Source organism: Urocitellus parryii, chromosome 7 (genome assembly GCF_045843805.1).
Source record: "Urocitellus parryii isolate mUroPar1 chromosome 7, mUroPar1.hap1, whole genome shotgun sequence".
In the NCBI taxonomy this organism is placed as follows: Eukaryota; Metazoa; Chordata; class Mammalia; order Rodentia; family Sciuridae; genus Urocitellus; species Urocitellus parryii.
The window spans coordinates 147,721,920-147,745,926 of record NC_135537.1 but is presented as its reverse complement, the minus strand read 5'-3'; the positions used below and the strand labels follow the sequence as shown (position 1 = coordinate 147,745,926).

Sequence of the window (24,007 nt, the reverse complement as noted above, 5' to 3'; positions counted from 1 at the left end):
TTCTAAATATCAGTGCACATGAGCTGTGCTGCTTTTCTACTTACTGGTCATGGATTTGTACCTGAGCTCCTACATGCTCTCTCAATCCAACTGAAATCAAAGATCTCATTAGGATGGGATTAAAGCAGAAGAGGCAAATTTGAATGTCATCTGAAACAGGCAAGCAGTGTGAGGCAGAAAGTGGGGGGACAATCACAAATTGGGAGAATTACCTATGTGGGGTAATGCTAATCACCTACAGCTGATTGTCAAGACATGGGAATGCAGGCCTAGTTTTGCCAGATAATATGACTTTTCAAGAAAAGCTAGAAATAGAGATAATTTCATAATTTTTAAATACTGGCAATTGCTTCCGACTTTATGGATTAACCAAAACAGATCTGCAAATTAAAGGCAGATCCACAGCCACCATATTGAAGCTTCTGGGTTAAAAGACACTGTAGCCAGGGAACAAGAGCAAAGCTAACTTGTCCACAAGTGAAGCAAATCCATTTCTCTAGCTATTTTAAACAGCATACCACTTTAGGGGCTGAGACTGTGGCCCAGTGGTAGAGTGCTCACCTGGCGTGTGTGAGGCACTGGGTTTGATTCTCAGCACCGTATATAATAAAATAAAAGTCTATCAACAACTTAAAACAAAACAAAACAAAACAACACCAATATATATATGTATTTTAATTAAAGAAAAAAAAACCCAGCATACCACTTCATTAATGAACAACAGATACTTGTGTTTCATACAAAAGCGGTTAAAATATTCTAACAATAATGTCAATTCAGTTTCAGGGAAAACTTTATTAGAGCTATCTATAATTGACCTGATTTCAAAAGTTGGAAAATCTATTTCTTGCTAAACCCCAAACTTTCTTTTTCTTTTCTCTCTCTTTTTTTAAATTATTTTTTGATATGGGGGATTGAATCCAGGGGTACTTAACCACTAAGCTACATCCCCCAGCCCTTTCTTTATTTTTTGTTTTTAGACAGGGTCTTACTAGGTTGCTTAAGGGCCTTACTAGTTCTAAGTCTGATCTTGAACTTGGGATCTTCCTGCCTCAGGAGGGATTATAGGTGTGCTCGACCACATCTGGTAGAACACTTTATTTCTAAGAAAGGTTGTCTAAACATCTCAGTGGAATAAACCCACAATAATAAAATCTACCTTGAAGTTACTTACCTTGAACAGAAAGGTCAAAGGTTGCCAGCTCACTTTTGATCATTTCTTCACTGGATTTCATTTTGCTTTGCGAATTGGCTACTAAAAAGTCAAATTTGCTGATTTTGGGCTTTTCACTTTGAAACTCTCCAAAGTCATCTGAACATTCTTTGGGGGTTTCATGAGAGGCGCTGCTGGAAGCTGGGCTTGAACATGTGGCCTCTTGGCTCTGTTCAGCTATAGATAGGTCTTGTCTTATAAAATTTTTATAGTCCCCACTTTCGTATTCCTTTTGCTCACTGGTCTGGGGAATCATGTCTTTAAAACTGGCAAAAGCTGGGAAGGTAGTTTCTGGAAGAGCATCTTCACTTGCAAAAGTTGTTACTTTGGAGAGAGAGGTCATGGTGATGTTTTCAGAACTGCCAAATGATGTCTCTTTCTTTTGAAGAATTGAGGCAGCTGAGGAGGATCCACTTCCTGCTGAGAGGACAAATGGAGAGAGTTTTCTGCCCTGAGATGCATCATCCCTGTCTGACCAGTCATAGCTTGTAAGGGTGCTCATTGTAAAAGTGCTACTGTAGCTCCCAAAAGCAGCATATTTTAAGTCCTCTATATCTGAAAGGGAAATAAGACCCCACAATTAGAGGCAAACTCACAATTTGGGCAAAATGCCCTGAACTCTGCAGAAGCAAAATGCCTAGCACATTTGACTAGTTTTCTACTATGTTGAAGAATAACTAAATTTAGAGCTTCTACTAAAGGAGTTGGGCTGTAATATCTGATCTGATCTTTAAAAAACCTGCAATAGTTTTGAGTTGGTATTTACATTTAGTTTAAAGGGGTCACTTTGTCTGGCTATAAAAATTACTAAAAAATGATGAAAGATTCATCTATATACTGTTGAAAAAAGATTAAAGTAATTTAATACATTATCTATTTCCTTATAAACTTTAAAATGTATAACATATTCCCTGCTTAAAATATGTCTTCCTCTGGATTTTGTTGGAAAATATTCCCCGAAGACGTGGTCATATAAAATGTACATGGCAAACTGGTTAAAAGTTAAGTTTCTCAAAACGAAAGTGAAAGCAGTATCACCTCACTTTAATAAATTAGGAATTTCTGTCTCAGGTAAGGCCAAATATGAGATTTGAATTAAGCAATTACTTACCTAATTGTTATTTTGGTCAATGTGGACGTCATATTGCTGTGGTAGATTATGAGGAAAGAAAAATCAATCTAATCTACTTTGGCCCTTAGAAAATGGAATCAAAGATCTGGGTTCTATTGGGCTCCCATGTCAGCTTTAGTTATGTATCTACTCCCCCCACCCCTCCAACCATTGAAAAAAAAGAAAAAAAAGAAAAAAAATGATGGGGCATAAGACTTATTATATGACACATTCTTAATATGTGTTTAAATAATTTAAGAGGAGCATAAGTAACAGAAAGAATGTAGGATTTTCTTAATTTAGAGAGACCTGAGTTCAACTCTGACACCTACTTACTTGTGGGTCACTAAGCAAATCACTTCACATTTCTGAATCTTGGTTTGCTGATCTTTCAAATTAGGAGAAGACCATGTACTTGGACGGACTGTGTCCAGGATGATCAACTGTGATAATGTGTGTGGAAGGCCAGCGCAGGGCCTGGCGAGCAACACATAACAGCTAGTGGTTGTTCAGCATAGCTGCCACCACTCAATTTGGCATTTAGTTACTAGTTTATGGCCTACGATGAAATTATTTCAAACTAAAAATTAAAAGTCAATTTATCATGTTAGTGATGTTACTAGGGAAAATTTCTTGCTGTTTCAAAAAGCACAATCAGCTGAGGCTGAACATGGCTGGTGTGGAAAAGCCACTTTCACAGCTGTGCTGTCCAATCTGTCAGGCCGAGCAGTGTTGGGTTTCATTTTAGACACGGGTCCAAGGCAAGCTAAATGCCCCTCTGAAAACCACATATGTGATTTTCAAGGAAAATGTTCGAAAGTTTTGTGACCCAGATTTTCACAATTAAGTCAAAACACTGGGTCATTTCTTTTACAACAAATCTATTTTACAAGGTGAAGGGCTCCTAACATTTCCCAAACTCTCCCTCAGCTCTTTTAAGGAAAAGGTACAAAATTAATAAAACTGCTAGGAAAAAGTCAACCAGTGGGCTGGGATTGTGACTCAGTGGTAGAGCACTTACATAGCATGTGTGAGGCACTAGGTTTGATTCTCAGCACTGCAGACAAATAAATAAAAATAAAGGACCATCAACAACTTAAAAAAATAATTACTAAAAAACATCAACCAGTGATAAAAAATAGGTATTTTTAAATTGTGTAATGCAAATGGTACCCTTCAAATATGACTTATTAAACAGAAGGAAAAAATATTCAGGCAAAAAAAAATGCGTAGTTTGTAATGAATGAAACGAGCCTTTAGACAAAATGCTTTCCTAGTCTCTTGCTGGAGTGATTTTCTCCCACTATTTAAAGAAGTCAGAAAGTACCCAGACTCAAATGAGATGAAATTCAATCAGGAGGCAGATACAATTAAACCTGTCTAGTCTTCAAGGGATTCAGCAGAATGTTTCATAGTATAGATTTTAAAATTGTTATTGTTTTTGTCATTATTATTAGAGCCTACCAGAAAGTTCTTTGGGGGGAACTATATGAGAAACAGCTTTTAGAATCTCATCTATTAACAGGAAGCAATTTTTCTAGAGACCAAAGGTAAATTTAACGAACACGGCTCCAGTTCAAACACTGCAACCAAGTTGCTATGGTAATAAAAAAGATCATTTTGTGTAATTATGTGACAAGAAGATTTTTCTTTTTCTTTTTTTTTTTTTAATTAGAAATGACTAAAAAAAAAAAAAGAAAGAAAAGAAATGACTCATCAGATTAAAGGCTTTATAAGCAACAGGGACTACCTTAGCTGAAGAACTTTTAAGTATTTTTATAACTATATAGGTCTTTAATAAATCTTATTTTTTAAAAAGTGACATGCATATAACATTTTGCCTTCTGGGGCAATTCACAAAAATGGGCAAATAAGGGCTAGAAATATAGGCTTAGTGGTAGAGTGCTTACCTAGCATTTGTGAGGGCCTGGGTTTGATGCCTAGCACCAAAAAAGAAGAGACTAAAAAACCAAATGAAAGACAGAAAAGGAAATATAAAAGATTCACTAAAGTCAAGCCTCAAAGTTGAGTTTTAAATTTACTTTTGCTTAAATATACTGGCTACAATGGGGTCAAAATGTAATTCACTAAGGTGTAAATCCTTTGAACAAATAAGTACTAAACTGAACATTATATAAGCGATATAAGACAGAACATTGACATAACACTTATCTTTAACCTTTAGCATTTATCAACAATATGGTAGTGTTTCCTGGCATAATGAATACTTATAAACCATTTTCTAAGAAAAATGTGATACATCAGTTCATTGAAGGTAGATAAAAGGAAAAAAATTCCTCATTTCCTGTGTTATTAGTTCTACAGTTTCTAAGCAGTCCTGCTATACATTATTATTGTATAATGGCTTTAAAAATATTAGAGATTATGTAAAGCTTACACTATAAGTGCTAGAAACCTTATCTGGAAAAAATGATGTGGAACATCCCACACTTTATTTTGTAATCACTGAAATTACTATAGATGGGTTTTCAATTTGATAGCTGAATTCTGAAAATTGTCAAGAGAAAAAGGAGAAAAGAAAATGGAGAATGAATGCCACAAAATGAACAGAGAATCACTACTGTATTTCCAATTCTCCTGGAGGAGAACTGCCAGGCTGCACTAGGTTGAGCCGCAATTGCACACAGATAATACACCAAATTGTGTGCTTTAATACAACTATTTGTTTGCAGCCAGGAAAGTCCTCTTACAAAGGGTAAAGGAATAAACTATACAATCTGCTTTCCATCATGGATCTCAAATCAAGACATAGATTTCTTGTGCATTCTGGCAAGTAACCCTATCAGTCTCTTCTGTAACCTCTATTCAAATCCTTTTTGAATGGAGGTTGTACATGAAAACAAGGTATTTCCAGGAACGTGAGCTGGCACTATAGGACACAGAAGGCCATACCCAGTCCTATGGACATTTTCTAAAGTTGTGAACACAGGCCTGGGGGATTAAGAGTTACTAGCTTTTGAGGAAGGAATTTAGAGAAAGAAGAAAGACAGCACATGCTCAAATTCCACTATTTTTGAAGGGATTTTTTTATAGCAATAACAATGTTCATTGGACTAAGGAAGAAACATCTTTTAACTTCCCATACTGATTTAATTCAGATTTCACCAAATGCAAATTATGAAATATTTATATATTTCAGTTTCTCTTTACTCCTGGCTCTATTCTACCCTAGAAAATATTCTGCATAATTATAAAACTTGGTCTCAGTGTGTCCTGTTAAGTTTCTTCTGCAACACCCAGATTTATACACTTAAGATCATTTTCTTTCAAATTTTTAGCAGAACATGTAATAATTAAAACATAATGCATTTATACAAGGTTTTTTGAAACCAAGTATTATTCAGCTTGCTCTGGAAAACACCCAGACAGGTGTCGCAGAAGAAAAGTGGGAACAAAAAAAATCATAGTACAAGTGTGACAAGCTATCAAACGCTGCTGTATAACTGCCTTCCAGTATTGTCTAATCTGCGTGAAAACCTCCAATTCTTTCTTGCTGCTGACTTCCCTAACACTATGGTTTAAATTATATCCACACCCTCTATAAGCACCTTTAGGTTTCTACATCAGTGTTTTAAGTTCACTAAAGAAAAATGGCGGGGCTGGGGTTGTGACTCAGTGGTAGAGTACTCGCCTAGCATGCATGAGGCATTGGGTTCGATTCTCAGCCTGGGGGCTTCCTTGCATCAACCATGAATATTTCTAGTTCATAGATTGGCAACTGAAATCCTGTTTAGATTTACGGTACTCAGTCCATCTCAATACCTTTTGATGATTTTAAATCAAGCTTATGTTGGGCTGAGGATGCAGCTTAGTGGTAGAGTGTTTGTCTAGCATGTGCGAGGCCCTGCAATAGATCTCCATCACAAGAAGAAAAAAAGTTAATTTAAGCTTATAAATATCTAGTTATTTAACATCAGTGTCTTTTTTTCCAACACTTAATTCTTACATTCTCTTTCTCACCTCCCCTTTGTCTCACAATGTAACTCCTAGTAGACAGGCGCTCTGCTAGAATATACTCCAGTTTCATCTAGAAAAGAAAAATTTCTCTTTCCCTATTATATAGTGTAAGGTTTAAACTTTTTAAAACAAGTTTTAATATATGTGTGTGTGTGTATGTGTGTGTATGATGTATACATGAAAAAACATGTAAAAATAAATATAAAATATTTATAATATATATGATCTATATGGCTGGTCCCCAATGCTGGGAATCAAACCCAGGGCCTAAGCAAGTGCTCTACCACTGAGCTACATCCCTAGCCCTATAGTTATATTTAAGCCCAATGCCATATTAAGAACATACATCAATGTTATTTATAAGGGGCAAAGGCTAAAATGTACCAGTATTCTTTTAGGAAACAGATGTTTGAGGAAACAAAACAAAAGGGAAAAAATGGTCTAATCTCAAGGGATACTGCTGCTTTAAACTTGATACCAGCCAGGTATTTCTGTGGTCTAACCCTGAAAAAATACAAATTACACACACCCCCACACTTTCAAAATATGCCAAAGAATTATTTATTAACACAGGACTTACAGATCACAAAAGATAGTGGTACAGAAGAGCTGGAAAAGAAGTCATCAGAATAAGCATGCAGATCAGTATTTGCAGAGGAATATACTAAAGCAAGTTCAAGAAGGCACATTCACACAGAAAATGTCTAAATTGAAAAAAAGACATTAGAAAAGCGGCCAAAAAAAATTAAGGCGCTGATTAAAATACAAAGATTTTCAATGTCAAAGAAGAGCTACTTTACAGGTAGGTAGCTACAGAAGTCTTACTAACCCTTTGAGGATGTCACAAATAAGAGTAAGCTCTTGCTGCCAACAAAACCCAATGATCTTAATGACTGAACATCAAGATGCTTCAGTGCCAGAGAGATTAAATTTGGTGGGGGAAAGAAGCAGCCTAGTTGAAATTATATGCAGCAAGGGCTCAAAGGGTTAAATGTAATAATATGCAGAGAAATCAGGCAATGTTATTAGTATTATCTACCTTCCATACAAAGAATTATAGCAGGAGTTAAAAAGAGACAGTATCCCCTTCAGAGTTAAGTTAGGGTTTCTAAATAGAATTAAGGTCCACAGTTCAATCTACTAGGTTTTATTCACTTCATCAGTCCCCTTTTAATTTCTCCAATAGGATACACCCTTAACCCTCACACTAAGAGAGCAGGAGATACTGTGGTGAATAGAAGAATAAAACCACATCACATTGAAGAAAGCTCTGCCATTTACCCTCTCGGATATATTTATGTAGCAAACTTGCTCAACAACAGTACAGACATCCTTGGTCAGACATCAACCCTTTTTAACAACCGCTCTAAAGGGATACTGCACCTTTCCAACAGGAGGTTTACAGATCAATGGGAGGAAACAATCTGCTTTTCAGAGTATCCTCACACTAAAGAGAGGTGGCTTGAACATGACAGGTTCCAATCTGGGAATGTTCCAAACATACATAAAGAACATGAGCACAGATTATTTTAACAGGTTCATCGGAAGAAGCTCAATCAAAAACCCAACCTCCCCTCCCCAAATAAAAAGAGGGAGGAGAAGACACCCCAAACCCAGATTAGACTCGTTTCATAAAGACATCTAGCTTGGCACTGTGAAAGAATATAGATTCATTTTCAGAAAAATAGCTTCTAATTATAACTCCAGAGTCCAAAGGCTAGTAGTATACATGTTATGAGCTTTTGAAATAAAAGTCAAATATTGTTGTTTAGAAAACAGAGCACTTTGCAACCAACTGCTGTGGCTCAAGCAGCTCATACAAAAGAGAAAAACAAAGTCACCCTACCAAACAAACAGCAGCAAGGGAAAAAAAAAAAAGAAAAAAGAAAACTTGCAAGAAAAGTACCAAAAATTCAACAAAAATGAAAGAAAAATAGCCAAGGGCACAAGGAGCTCTTCAGACAGCCCACTGCACTGGCAAAATACCTTTGCAAGTAGCAACACTAGACATAAGGTCTCTGCTAACTTGCTCCCAATTCAGCACCCAGCTTAAGAAAACCTCCAGCATTTCAATAACCAAAGGACAGGTACAATTTTGTTTTCTGACTTAGCAATCTGATATATGCAAAAGCTATAGTACTTTACAATTTCTGCCTGAACCTGTAAACTTGGAAGTTGTCTTACGTGTCTCTCTCAGGTTAAAGGAAAAACAAACCCTTCATTTGCCGAATACATTTTCTAGAACACAGTAATACTGAGATGTTCTCATTATTAAAGGCCACAAAATAGGTTTATCTTATTATATACATATCAAAAAAACAAAACAAAAACTAGGACACTTGGGAATCTAGTTTTTGTGATAGGAAGTTGGACTAGAGAATAAACTGCTACTCGTAATTCCACACAGAATTTAAAGAGGGTTCCATAATAATGTTTTCAAATATTCTATCAGAAAATCAGTAGTCACCTGATCCTAGCATCTACACATTTGTTAAAACTTAATACTTCCAGTAATAGAGCTCACACTGAAAACAGTACCTGGATTCCACTAACACAGGCCCTCCTCCTTGCCAGACAGTGCCACACAGACATCCATAAATAAGCTCTTTCCCTCTTCTTCTCTTGAAGGGTTGTGGCACACTGAAGTATAACTCATTAGATTTTTTTTTAAATTTTCTTAGGCTAATAAGAGTCAGTTTCTGTAAATCAAACATAATACTACATTGGCAGCTTCTAAATATACCCAAGAGAAGAAAAAAGGAGAGGAAAACACTGATTTCGCTCACAGAAACGAAGACTGCTGACACTGCAAAAATCTATAAAATTTCTGGCAATGTAGGGTTCATTTAGCAGTGGGTTTTTATGTGCCTCTGATGCCAAGAGAGTATTGGATTTCAAAAATAAAAATATTTTAGCTATCCAACCTAGTTTCAGTGTAATCACAGTATCCATATATTCAAGGATCCATAGAATCAAATTTAACACTGCTTCCAGGAGACTGGCAACAAGGAGGCTAATTATCAGAAATTCATTAAGGGCCAGAGCCTCACTCTTCTGTAAATCAACACCCACAGAATCACTTTTGAGATCTACGTTACCATCACCAGAGCAATCTCACCAATTCCTCACCTGCAGCAGGAGGATGCTGGCCACTAACTGTTGGTAAATCCAAAGAGCTATCAGACATGACATGCTTAAGATCTCCTCCCACATCAGCCAATTTCATGTCAAACTGAACAGAGAGTGCATCTTCAGAGTCCTCCTTGCCAACGCTGCTGCCACCAATGGAAGGGAGATCCAAGGACTTCACTGACGCAGAGTCTTCTTTGGTGTGTCTGAAAGCCACTGCTTTCTCTCCCAGGGATTTGTCCGAGTTCATGGAAGAAAATTTACTGGAGTGGAAGTCAGCAAAATCATCATCACTTTTTCCAGAAGGAGTGTTATCTTTTAATTCTTCCACACCTAGTCCAGCTCCTTCTAGAGAAAGCTGTTTGAAGACATCGTACTTGGTGGATAAAGCAGGTGGGTTTTGCGCACTCTTCACTGTACAGCCTGTGTTGCTGGTTAGAGGAACAGGACTAGCTTCTTCCTTAAGGACATCGTATTTGTCTTCTGCCTTTTGCTCAGATGGAATAGAGCTATTACTGAAGGCCATAAAATCTGCGAAGTCATCCTGCTCCCCAATAGATGCTGGACTAGAATATTCCCCAAAAAGGTTGAATTCTCCAAAATCATCAGCCAAACTAGAAGTTTTAGTTGATGCCAGTGCTGTCATCGTTGTGCCTGAACCTGCTGGCTGAGGTCGTGTGGAAACGGGTTTTGATGTGCTAAATGCAGCTGAAAAAGACAAGGGCTTCTCGCTGCTGCAATTAACCGAAGAAAACATATCTAGGTCTGCCAAGTTCAGAGGATTTTTCATGTGTGTTTGCTGTTTCTGTTGTACAGTTCCTGAGGGGAAGGGTGCTGGAAAAGTTTTGTCTTTTGTGGGTGGCTCTAGTGGTGATATACTATCTGCTGTTTTAAAATCGGTGAAACCATCATCAGTTCCTGCAGATCTGAATTCTGCAAAGCTCTCTCCTGAAAGAAAAAACACCGACAAATAAACAAGAATGCTAAACTGAAAAACCACATAGGGCACAGCATATTAAACTGCAAGTGTAACTTTATAGGGTTTCCCCCACTGGTTTGATGTTAATCATAGTTTGAACTCTATCAAACTGTGTATTTGTTTCCACACCGAAGCCTAGTGATGAGGAAGTAGGCACTGTTCTCAGAGACTTTTTCTTGCTTTGGCCAGCCAGTTGAGCATTCAACAGAACAGAAACAGGCACTGGAGGTTCCTGAGAGAGGCATATTGAAATAGTAGCCCTTTAAAGATAAAACATGTTACACGGTTAAAAAAAAAAATTCCCCAGAGGTATCAGCAAAGTATTAAGAGCAATCCTGCATCTAATATTCAGATCATACAACACTTTGAACAACTGGACATCTTTAGAATCATTAGAAGCTGGGGATGTAGAACAGTGGTATACCTTGTGTAGCAAGCACAAGGTCCTGGGTTCAATGCATAGCACCAAAGCGCGGGGCGGGGGGATACTATGTGATCTTGCTCAAGTATACAGAGGCACTATTAATTTGAGGAAAACTGTGGTGAAAATCTTTGAAAAGGTAGCTAGTTATTTGCCAAAGAGTCTGGCACAATTTAAAGCAGCTCCTCCCCATACTCTCTAACAAATAAATTGAATCTCACAGAAAAAAATCTGTGATCCAGTGACCTTTCTTGAAATCAGCCATCTCACTGTACTTATGAACACTTATTCTTAACAATGGGCTCATGAGTCTTAATAGGGTCTCTATTCATTATTTCTTATATTAATGTTATCATTCATAGGTATGATGTTAGGATACAGATGATCTCAGTTTTCTAAAAGCACCTCAAGGTCTACCATAAAATCCACTAGGAAACACCAGGTAATGAAAATCAGAGCTAAGCTAATTATGAATATAGAAATTCCAACCAGTATTTTTACTGTCATTTCTGGAGGTTTACAAATTAAAATAACAAACTTTAATTTCCTTACCTAATTTTTAAATATCCTATTTTTCCCCAAAAACTGAGACATAGAAGCATAAGAACTATAAAATATTTTAAAAACCAAATCCAATTCTTAAAATTGGCATATAAAATGTAGGCTTTAAATATATTCTTAACATAATATATACTTTGATATATCAAATGAAAATAATAGAGGCTGATTTTTCCTTCTAACATGTTATTCAACTTACTAGCGAAATTCATCAACACAAATCTGTTTAATATTAGGAAAATTTTAGAAACAGGAACAGCATTCAGATTTTCTGTAATTTTTAAAAGACATACCATTAATAAAACTCAAGTCAATTTCACAAATTGACAGGAGACACAGATAAAACTTACAAAAATCACCTCAGAATTTTAGACAAGCATGTCACTGATTATATTTGTGTTATTTCTATAAAAGAAAAGGTAATGACCACCAATTTTCTCACAGCTTAAACTTTTGATGTATTGCTCTGATTATTTGTGAAATTGACAAGTTTTGCTTGGTTATTTTTATAAAGAAATCACCACAACAAACTAAACTTACTGATGAATTGTAAACTTTTCCATCAGAAATGGAAGCCGGGTGAAGGTTAAAAGAAAATAAAAATGGGTGGATTTATAAATTCAAAACAAAGGAAAATTTTCTGGCAAAATAAATTAATTGCAATATTTGGAGTTTGCATATTAAATGGCACACTGAACATTATTTTGTAGGTAGCTTTTGGGTTAACTTGTGAATTAAGTTTTCCTCTCTAATTTGTCACTTTTGGGCCCTAAAAATCTCAAAAAAGAACACTTTTGTTAAAACTTCAATAAGAAGTGTCCTTTCTATATATAGAACATTTTCTTCATCTATATCAATTCATGGCTCTAATTGCACAGGTAGAAATAAGGAAATACAAAACCGTCATTTATTAACATAAGAAATTCACAACTCGGGCTGGGGATGTGGCTCAAGCGGTAGCGCGCTCGCCTGGCATGCGTGCGGCCCGGGTTCGATCCTCAGCACCACATACCAACAAAGATGTTGTGTCCGCCGAGAACTAAAAAATGAATAATAAAAAATTCTCTCTCTCTCTCTCTCTCTCTCTCTCTCCTCTCTCACTCTCTCTTTAAAAAAAAAAAGAAATTCACAACTCTAATGTAATATCTAAGATTCTTTATAAATTCCAAGACACTAATATACTTTGTTGAAGTTAAGCCATATAAAAAAAGATAGCAAGCAAACAAAAATGACAACAATTTGGGACTTTGTTAAGGACTGAAAAAGCAGGACTAAGGTTCTGCTTACATTTTGGTGGCACCTCTGTATTTCCCTATTGTCTTTAAAAGGAATAACATATATATCATGATCATTAACACCAAATTACCCAAAGAACCTAGATGTTTTAAATCAGTGGTCTTTAATCCAAACTTGTCTTGGCTCAAGAGCTGAAGAAAGCATTTCTAGGAGTAAATGAAACATGTCAAAAGTTCCTCTAGGGTTCATCTTTATACTCCTAGTACCTAATACACACACTGAGGAAGAAATAGTTGTTACACCCTAAATGCTTGGACAAATACAAGGAAATAGTTCTGGAACCTAGGAGCTATAAGGGATTGGATATTCTTCCTAGAAGTGGCTTTAACTCTTTTATGTACTGGGGATTGAACCCAGTACTTTACTACTTCATTCCCAGTCCTTTTCATTTTCTATTGTGATAGAGTCTCACTAAGTTGCTGAGGCTGGCCTCGAAATTGTGGTTCTCCTGTCTCTGCCTCCCAAGTCCCTGGGATTACAGGCATGTGCCATTGTGCCTGGCTGGCTTTCCCCTTTTAGAGATGTTCAAACAGTATAGCATGTACCTTACCGCTATAAAATCTTCCCATCCCAAACAGAAGGGTGGAAATAAGTAATTGTTGAAGGATGTCCCAAGTTTGAGCATTTAGTATATAAAGGTAGAATATGGTACTGTTTCTAAAAGGAAATATATATGCCTCATTAGAGCATATACATTCCATAACATACACAGTTAAATTGTGGAGGACACAATTTGACCTATAGATTACCTAAACTCTACATATATATCATGTTTATCACAGGATTTAGCCACAAATATTAGCTTTCAGTTTTTACATGTGGTTCTCAAATAATCATTCTATATTCTCCTTTTACTCTTTTTTAAGCCTTTCTATCAGAGATAGTAATGACACATGCATATAACCTCTTCTCTCATTAATTCATAGCCAACTTTGGAAATCTTGAGTAGTGATGACTGAGTCAAACACAAGCCAAGGACAGTAAGTGACCTCCCCTTCTTCCTTTATGAGTGAGAGGACAACTAAATTTTATTGTTATATTTGATTTTTTGCAGTGCTGTGGATGGAACACAGGGCCTCGTGCATGCTAGACAAGTGCTCTAATACTGAGCTACATCACCAGCCCAGAATAATTAAATATTGATGTTAGCATCCATAGAAATAGCCATTGGGCACTGTTCAGCTACTGCTTCTGTTTGAAATGATGCTGTGTTCTGATTGTGGCCTCAGATGCTAGAAATGCTCCCCTTTCTTCCATGGAGCTCTCACCATTCAAACATGGCAGATTTAGCAAACAGTAGTTAGGCCGAGCCTTGCTTACCTGCACCTGGTCATCTTTATATGAATTCAATGTTTTTTTTTTTTTTTTGTTATTGTTCTTAAATGATTTTTAGCTCATGTTCTTGAAGAGTAGTAAGTACTTAGAACTGTGCTACTATGAAAAGAAATCCTAAGAGACACATTTCTTTAGCAAAGCTAACATACCATACTTTGGGCCCTCTGTGAGAAAAGTAGATTAAATCTCAATGCCTTCTAATTCTATCCTCTTGCGTTATAGATGCACTATATCATACCTCTGTGAATGTAAAATATCTTGTATCTACTTATGATATGTAATAGTGACTGCTGTATCAGAGTTTTTTTTTTTTGAGGGGGCGGGTATTGGGGATTGAACCCAGGGGTATTTTTACCCCTAAGATACATCCCAGCCCTTTTTATCTTTTATTATGAGACAGGCTTTTACTAAGTTGCTAAGGGCCTCACTAAGCTGCTGAGGCAGGCCTCAAAATTGCAATCCTTCTGCCTCAGCCTCCCAAGTCAATGGGATCACAGAAGTACACCACTGAGCTTAACTTCAGAGCTGTTTTTAATAAAGTTATTCTAGAATGTTTTCTTTCTGGATGATGATTTAGAAATTAATGTACACACATGGGTGTGCACACATACTTTTGTAGTACCTGGCACTATATGTAACAGGAAAAAAACCTTGAAAAGTAAAAGACTGGTGGATACCTTTTGCACAGTCCACATGCACTGTGAAGAGTTCAAGTCTTCTCTAACATAACAATAAACAAAAGTGGTCACAGCTGACCTTTTGAGACAGGATTCCAACTTGGCTTGCAGACTTCCAGTGAAAGGGAATATACTATCTTCAGATGAAAAAGCAGTGATTTGAGCTTTGCTCTTAATTTTAGAAAAGAATTCCCAGTAACTGAGCCACATTTGCCTCTTTTAATTTTTTTTTTTTAATCTTTTTTTTCCCTTAGAGATTGAACCCAGGGGCACTTAATCACTGAGTCACATCCTTACCCTACCTCCCTATTTTTTAGTTGGATGGACAAATACCTTTATTTTATTTAGAGATAGGGTCTTGTTGAGTTGCTTAGGGCTTTGCTAAATTGCTGAGGCTGACTTTGAACTTTCCTGCCTCAGCTTCCTAAGCTGCTGGGATTACAGGTATGCACCATTATGTCCACCTTCCTTTTAATTTTCAAAACCACAACATTGAAAGGAATGTCCCTCTTCCAAAAGATAATTCCCTACCCATACTCTATCACAACATTTATTAAATGTGGTAGATAGTCATTGAAGATTTCTGAATTAAAATATTTCTAGCTTAAATACCTATCCCCAAAATCACTACTACACCATATTGTCTTATCTACCCAGTTTTTTTTTTCCCCAAAACATACATAATGTTCAGAAGTGAGAAGTGTTACTGAAAGAAACATCAAAATTCTCTTCAACAATAGAAACAATATATCCTTTAGGGATTCAAAAACTTACCTAAAGATTTACTCTCTGATGTCTGTTCCAGTTCTCTGAAAGCACTATACTTATCACCAGGCTCTATAATAGAAAGACAGTAGCTCAATTACGGAAAGGAAACTTGAGATCACATCTCAAGGAAAGAAGGCAGATTGGGTTAACCAAATATACTTAATACGTGATGCAAGCATTTTACATATGTGTATATATACACACATTTGCATCCATACATGTATGTTTACACATATGTAAAATGCTTGTATCATATATTATAAATATATACGCACGCATACATACGCGTGTGTGTGTGTTTGTGTGTGTATTTTTTCAGTGTTGTAGATAGAACCCAGGGGCTTATACATGCTAGGCAAGCTAGGCAAGCACTCTACTACTCAGCCACATCATAACCCACATTTTATGTATTTAACATAAAAGGTCACCATTTAAAGATTCATATAATTTAAATGTTACATTCAAAGATTTATGAATTTATAAACTATTTTTACCTCCAAATGGAACAGTATTTTCAGAGGACTTGTCAGCAGCAATTCCTTTAAATACTGCATATTTATCCGTTGAAGCCATTGTTTTAGTTCCAGGTACTGGCATCAACAAAGATGGAGTACTAAAAGGAAAAAAGAAAATGTCTTAATGACCAGAACATTCAATCCTTCCCTTGTTATCAAATAGGAGCTTAGAATTAAAATGGCAAGCAAATTACCTAGTTACAACTCATGGCTCTCTGCTTTAAAAGCCAGAAACTATATATACTACCACAAATGACTAAAAACAATGTTTTTCTTGAAAAAAAAAAAAAAAAAAAACCACAATTTTTTTTCTTGATTAACTGAAGAGGGGTCAAATCTACATTGAACATCTAAGCATCTCTTTAAAGCATAATAATGATTTGAATGGCAAGGGAAATAGATTATTAAAGAATAGCCATCTTCCACAATGTTTACTTAAGGTCCATAAATCTATGAAAGTCAACTGCTCAAAATAGGTATACACAATATTTTAAAATAAATTCTGTTAAGCTCAATATAAATTATTCTCTAAAAGAGATCGAGAGTGCAGAGGTGGAATAGTTAAGATATAAATCTATTTATGAAATGATGTTTAAGCCAACATGTAAATTGTTCTTCTTTTGATCATACTGCACTGCTTTCTGGCAGAAGTTCATACATCTGATAAGCAGCAGCAGAGTTAATACAATTTGCATTTTTACAAGGATCACAACAGCAGTTCCAGAAGCTATCTTTGTGGCAAAACAACAATCACTTCAAAATTAGATAAAGATACTTCTGCCTGTGGTTGTATTTTTCCCTGGCTGGAAAAATAATGTAATGAGTAGTATCTGGGTGGGTAATTCTTGGAAGGCTTAAACATATACTATAAAAGCACTGCTTTTTTTCCCCCCTTATCAGACTCAGGCAGCTCCCTGGAAGAACAACCTTTACATATGAATGACTACATTCCACCACCAGTTTGTGTCATTCAATACCACACATGCAAGGTATATAAATGGATTTCTATTGAATTCTTTGCCCTAGGGCAAAAATCTTTCCACAGTCATTTAAATCTTCTTATCAGTGGCCTACAAGCAAGGTAAAAACCAGGCTTTTGCACATGCATGCTAATAGGGGTCCACAGTGCTTTAGGACTTAGTGCCATCAAATATTAAAATTTCACATCACTACCAAACAGCTGCTACATATCTGATCTTGAAAAATATAATGGGCTATCATCTATACTTTAGGTGGATTTTTAAGTTTCATAAGTAATTAAACTACAGCTCACTGCACAGAATGTTACATAGGAATAAAAGTAATTAGTGTCTTAAAAAAAAAAAAACCCACAAAATTGGATGATCTATTTGTTTTTCATGATCCTCCAATTTTAGCTATGGTCATCTAAAGCTCATCAGTAAAATCTTTCTACTAATTATGATATTTAATTGAATATATTTTAAAACTATATCCACATAATTGGAAAAAAAGAGGATCATCAGGGTAATGAAGTACTGCTGATTGAAATCAACAAAATAAAATTCTAGCCAAGAAGGGTTTGACTCAGACTATATAATTTTGTGCATGCTGCAAATGAATGTTTCATTTCAGTTCTTTCTCCGAAGTTATTAAAAAAGACTAATCACCATGAGAATGTTTATGCCAGTTATATATAGTAGTTATTATCTGTCTTAAACATGAAAACAGTTCTCTCTACTTTCTTTTTAAATATTATTTTTTGTTATAGTTGGACACAATACCTTTATTTTATTTATTTATTTTTATGCGATGCTGAGGATCATCCCAGTGCTTCACACGCTTTACCACTGAGCCACAACCCCAGCCCCCCTCTACTCTTTGACTCTAATGAAAGTATTCAAGTGAGAGAGGCACACTGTTTTAAAATTTAAGAACCTGCATTCTATTGGACGGTAAAGCTAAAAATTTGGCCCTGAAAAACCTGTTTTGCTTTTTCTTTAGTGAATCCATTTGTTGTGTAATCACTCTACCTGGTTGTGGTACATAGCTTCACTTAGTTGCTCACTCTACTAAATACAAATATCTAAAAGAAATGTTTTGATCTCTACAAAATAAAACAAACTGATGAACCCCAGACCTTAATCTTTTTGAATTTTTCTATCATCAATGCCCCGTGTCTGCTTTGTTGATTATTCTAGGCCCTCTAGTGCCTGGCACACAGTATGTTCTGAATGGTCAGCTGTCTTCCAAAAGTCTTCTGTCTTAGGAGAAGGCTCAATTGCTCTCTCTCCTCTGACTCTGATATCCAGTTCAACATGGAGTCGAACCAGGTCCTCAGGTAGAAACTGTTCAGTGTCTAACTCTAAGCTCTAGGGTATCTCATCTCACACCAGGATTATAGCCACAGGTGAAGGGATATCATACAGCAGCTGAAAATCCCTCTCACTGTGCCACTTCTTTTTTTTTTTTTTTTAAGTTGTAGATGAACACAATACCTTTATTGCAAGCGCTCTACCACTGAACTGAGCTACAACCCCAGCCCTCATTCTGCCACTTCTTATTCCTAAGATGCTCTATGAATCATAAGGCTTCCCATAACTGGGGCTGCTCTTAACTAAGAACATTTTCTGACTGATTAACGTTTTCTATCCCAGTCTACTTCTAACACTTTAATGACTTTTTACATTTTTTAAGACAAATAATGTCCATTTCCTATGTAAAAATACTGCCAAAGTGGTTGCTAAAGTTTAAGGTGGATAAAGAGCAGTGAAGTTCAAAGAGTAAAAGTATGAATAAAGAAGGAATAATCAAGCAAAGTATTAGAGCAAGTCACCTTAGCTGTTCTTACTTAGGCTTCCTATTGTGGATGCCTCTTTAATGATGAAATACAATATTAAATATATTCAGCTCCTTTTTACCTGTTTCCATGTTGGGAATTGCTTGGTTTTGAAGAAGTAGGTACCTCTTGGAAATCAGTGAATGAGTCATCAAGGGATCCTGACTTAGAAGCATCTTGAAAATCCTGGAAGTCATCTTCTTCTGGCTTTCCCACCTAGATTTAGAAAGGACATTTAAATAGAAAGTATCAAATTGATAAAAATAAGTAAACAACAAATCTCCAATTGTCAATCTCAAAAAATGTGATTTAAATTTCCCAATTTATAGAAAGAAGACCAGTAGAGTAGAGAAAGGGGATTAGGGAGGGAGGGGGCAGGAGAAGTACTCAGAAATGGAATTGACAAAATCTTGTCATGTGCATGTATGGACATGTTATAATGAATTCCACTATTATTTATCATTATAATGCACCAACTTTAAAAAATTAAAAAAAAATTTCTGTATTTATAACTACTTAATTTTAGAAGAGCACTTTGTGTGTGTGTGTTTGTGGTGTTAGGGATCACATGTTAGACAAAGCACTCTACCAATGAACTATACCTCTAGCTCAGTAGAATACATTTTAGATATAACATCAACTCAAGTGCTTAAGGCAGGAATCCTATTTTGTATTTTTAGATACTTTCTAGTATAAATGGTAGAAGATTGACCAAAAAAGCTAATCTATACATTTTTTTAAAAAGCCTAATCATGGGGCTGGGGTTGTGGCTCAGTGGTGAAGCACTTGACTGGCATGTGAGAGGCACTGGATTTGATTCTCAGTATCACATATAAATAAGTGAGTAAAATAAAGGTCCATCAACATCTAAAAAAAATTTAAAAAAAAAATAGCCTAATCAAACTTATTTGGGTTACTGAGAGGCTGTCATCTTTAAAAAACATTTTATGCATATTTTAAATTATAATAGTGATGCAAATATGGCATAACCCGTCACATAAATTTATAAAGTAAACTGTAAACACTGGCTCCTCAGCATACATTCCAGTAAAAAGTACTGTTAGAACAGTAGGCTTATATGGTTCTATACTTTAAAAAAAAAAAAAAGTAATTATATAACACAGACAACTTTCCATGCATATCTTTCATTTATTTTTAAATAATTAACTTGAGGCAGTAAGCTTTCAAATTAGACTAGTCTTGGTAAAAAAGATACAAGAGATCTTATAGTATTTCTACAAAATTCACAGGTGTGGAAAAAGGACTGCAAAGTTCACTTCAAAACACATTCTGGAAGCAATCCCAGCATTCACTTATCCAAATGTCACACCTGTTTGTCCTTTGGTATAAGAACACAGACTGACCAATGCTGATGACCATTGCTAGAAATGAGCAACTGCCGAGGACGCTGGAAGGTGTTTCTGCAGGATCATCCAAGCTCTTAACACTTGTGGTCTTTGCTTTAGCTTCCACTACAGAAAACAAAGACGCTGAAGGCCACCCTGTCCTCCACCACCAGAACCTGCTGCTGGCCACTTCCAAAGCCATCTCATACCATTTGGAATTGATTGTGCTGTTTCTCTATCTTTGAAAAAATAAGTTTCACTTATTTTCTGTTGAAAGTTACAAGTGAGACAGAGGCATCCTGTCTTCTACCAGCACAGTGTCCTTCCCAAACTGGTCAGTGCACTGCTTCACGGTGGCTAGTACATTCAGGAGCCGCTGGTCCACAGCGTCCAGGTGAGGATCAGAGAGCATGGGAGAGACAGGATCATGGGCCATGGCAGATTTTAAGGCAGACTTTAGCACTCCATTCTTTAGGTAGTTTAGTCTGTTCTAGGTAGAAACCCTAATGATGCAGCACTGATAGAAAGGGGTGAGGATATTTCTCTCATCCAGCAAGGGGTTCCGAGAGCTTCTGGCATTATCAAGAAGGATGAGCATACTAGTGACTTCACCATCTTGAAAGCTCTCATAGTGATTGGCATTGCCAATCAGGTAATCAAAGACAGAGGTGTCAATGATGTCCAAGAGGCGTGGGTCTGAGTCATATGGGGACGTTTTCTTCACAGTAACACAGTAGCTCTCATCATACTCCCACCTGGCCAATTTGCCCTCTTGGTAAGTCCTACTCCAGGAGTGTCAGTGTTTCTGCAGAGGCCACACATCTGGAAGCCAAAGCGTGACAGATCCCTCCATTGTGTCTCCATCTTCACAAACTGGCTCTGTTTCTCAGCAGTAGTAGCACTTCCCATTGAAACAAGTATTGTTTCCTACAGCTAGGAAGGTGCTCAACAGCTGCTCCGTAGCAATAGGCTTGATCTCTGTCCGTAGATTAACAAACTGCCAACCACCAAGGAGGCTTGGCAGAAACCCCGAATCCTGTCTAAATGAAAGGCTGCTACCTCTGCATTGTGTCTATCATAACCAGCATATGGCTCCCCTTCCACCACATAGTCTCGCCTACACCGCTTAGGTTTGAAGACAACTTTCTGTCCTCCTTCAAGTATCAGTAAGGCTTTCAGCTCTGTCCCTTTATAACCTACATCGGCTTTATTGATTTTCTTGGTGGCCATGGCATGCATGATTGCTCCCAGCTCTGGTGTCTCTTCAGGGAACACTTTTCAGGGTACCACCCCCTGGGCTGCAATCTCCCTGGTGACTGCAAGGTGTGGTCCAGCTTGGGTGCCAACTCTACCCGCAAGCCATCATTCGGTGAAAAGCCCTCTGGTCCTCCTGGTTGGCAGCTGATGTATCTAAGTTGTCTATCAGGAAAATTTTGGTGAAGATAAAGATGACAAGGAGTATTGCTAAGAGCATGGCTCGCTGCTTAAGTTTCATGGTGACCCTTTTCTTTCTCCCCTAACCCACTCTCTTGCTTATTAAGGAAAGCAGGTGGTGATGGTCAGCAAGGAGATTCCATGATTATACACACTCGTCCATTTCTTCACTGGAGTGCCTCCTGTCAATTCCCGTCAAGCCCTACGCTCACTCCATGGTCGCCCGCGCGGTGCGGTGAAGTACAGTGAAGTGCAGTGAAGTGCATGCAGTGTGGCCTGGCTGTCCCCGCCGGGGAGGGGCAGCACACGCAGCTCTCACTGCCCCCAGCCGCGGCCAGCACTGTGGCTCCTTGGACAGTCAGCTTTTCTACTGTTTTATTCTAACAATATTATAACAAATATCCCTTTACTCATAACTCAAAAAACCCTTGTAATATCAGTGACTTGACAGCAGGATCTCAAGTTCAATGCCAGTGTCAGTAACTTAATGAGACTTTCAGTAACTTAGCAAGACAATGTCTCAAAATAAAAAGGACTAGAGATGTAGCCCAGTGGTAAAGCACCCCAGGTTCGATCCCCTGTACCAAAAACAAGTGAACAAGGGCTGGAGTTGTGGCTCAATGGTAGAGCGCTTGTCTAGCATGTGTGAGGCACTGGGTTCAACTCTCAGCAGCACATATAAAAACAGACCTTAACAACTAAAAAAAATTAAAAAAAAAAAGTGAACAAGCAAAACAAAACTCAAACATCTTAATGCTTAATAAATTTCCTTGTGGTTTTAAATAATGAAAAGTTAAAACCTGTCTAGATGCACTTTCTGTGATTATTTGGAATACACAGCTTCTTCACTTACCTGATTTGCTGAGTAAGTTGACATGAAGCCACTAGGAGCCGGGGCTGCAGCTCCACCCACTGGTCCAACAAGGTTAATACCCATGACTGGCTGTCCAAGGCTGAGGGGCATGGAGCCAGCAGGGCCTGCAGGTAGCACAGTTGGTTGACTCACCGGGGTAGGCAGTGTCATAGGAAAACCACTTAAAGTTGGAATAGGAGCAGCTGGGAACTGATTTAAAGAATCAGGACTCAGGGCAGGAACACCCCTCTATATGGAACAGGAAGAAAAGGGACACATTTTAGGGGGTTACAAACCACAATTTATATTTGGTAAAGAGAGACCTAAAGGTAAAACCTGAAGTCTTGGGCTGGGGTTGTGGCTCAGTAGTAAAGCACTTGCCTAGCAAGTGCGAGGCACTGGTTTGATCCTCAGCACCACATAAAAATAAATACATAAAATAAAGGTATTGTGTTCATCTACAACAACAACAACAACAACAAAAACCCTGAAGTCTTCATATTGTTTTCACTCTCTTTTTCTGATTCCCAAAACTCATGAATTTGATACAAGAAAATAAGTAACAAGGGTAATGTAAACCTAATATTCAGCAAAAAAGTGGCTAACACCCATCAATTCCAATATTTTCCCTTTCTGACAAGTTCAGTTAATTTGCTATCATCAAATAATTTTAAATGATTTTATAAGAAAAACTATTACCAGACTTAGACTTACTTTATCCGTACCAAAGGAATTTTGTAAAAAGACTTTGAAGGACAGAGAGAGTAATTTGTCCACCTATTACCAACTTTCAAGTTTAAAAGGAATAGAGTGAGGCCAGAGAGTATTCATACATTACATAGTCCTTAAACAAAAGATTATGCTAATATGTGCACCACATGAACTGAACATTTTTGAAGTAGAGTACATTAAAAGTGATCTACAGGGCTGGGGATGTGGCTCAAGCGGTAGCGCGCTCGCCTGGCATGCGTGTGGCCCGGGTTTGATCCTCAGCACCACATACCAACAAAGATGTTGTGTTCGCCGAGAACTAAAAAATGAATATTAAAAATTCTCTCTCTCTCTCTCTCTCTCTCTCTCTCTCCTCTCTCACTCTCTCTTAAAAAAAAATTAAAAAAAAAAGTGATCTACATTTTAGTGTACAAGGAGTTCTACAAGGATAGTTAAAAAGGATTAATATTCTTTCAATTTATATTTACAAGTTTATTTGAACTATCTTAAGAAACATCACCTACCTGTGTTACTGCTATCATGGCGAGAACAGTATAAAGTTCTTCTTTAGTAAGTTTGCCAGGTGTAGTTCGATTAGCTAAGGCCCATATCTGTCCAAGAGTTTCTCTGGGAAGTCCAGATGACATCAGAATGGGATAAAGTTTAGCAGTATCTATTCCAGTTGGAGTCATTGTGGTTTCTAAAATTTTCTTATAGGCATCTAGTAGAGGAAAAAACAGATTATAAATGTAAACATATTGTAAGTGGTCAATCCTTTTTTTTGTCATTGTTGGTGTACAATAATAATCTTAAATCAAACTGTTTTAATAGAGCTGAACACATAAGGGTCTGAATAGCTATCAAGAAATTCAAGTGGGACTATCTA

The 24,007-nt window shown here is 37.0% G+C and overlaps 1 protein-coding gene and 1 pseudogene across 7 annotated transcripts in view; both read right to left on the bottom strand.

The window, feature by feature from the left end:
* Synrg (synergin gamma) overlaps positions 1-24,007 on the bottom strand; it is a 67,955-nt gene that overhangs the window by 19,575 nt on the left and 24,373 nt on the right. For 5 of the 7 annotated variants that reach the window (XM_026398075.2, XM_026398079.2, XM_026398076.2 and 2 more), the window contains 7 exons: positions 23,646-23,842; positions 22,411-22,659; positions 18,860-18,993; positions 15,960-16,078; positions 15,472-15,534; positions 9,432-10,379; positions 1,175-1,768 (listed from right to left, as the gene is read on the bottom strand). In XM_026398075.2, coding sequence (XP_026253860.2) covers positions 1,175-1,768; positions 9,432-10,379; positions 15,472-15,534; positions 15,960-16,078; positions 18,860-18,993; positions 22,411-22,659; positions 23,646-23,842 — 2,304 coding nt within the window. The remainder of the gene's footprint in view (positions 1-1,174; positions 1,769-9,431; positions 10,380-15,471; positions 15,535-15,959; positions 16,079-18,859; positions 18,994-22,410; positions 22,660-23,645; positions 23,843-24,007) is intronic. The other 2 variants (XM_026398081.2, XM_026398082.2) reach the window with 2 other exon arrangements.
* Positions 20,401-21,618, bottom strand: LOC113189332 (glycosaminoglycan xylosylkinase pseudogene; annotated as a pseudogene).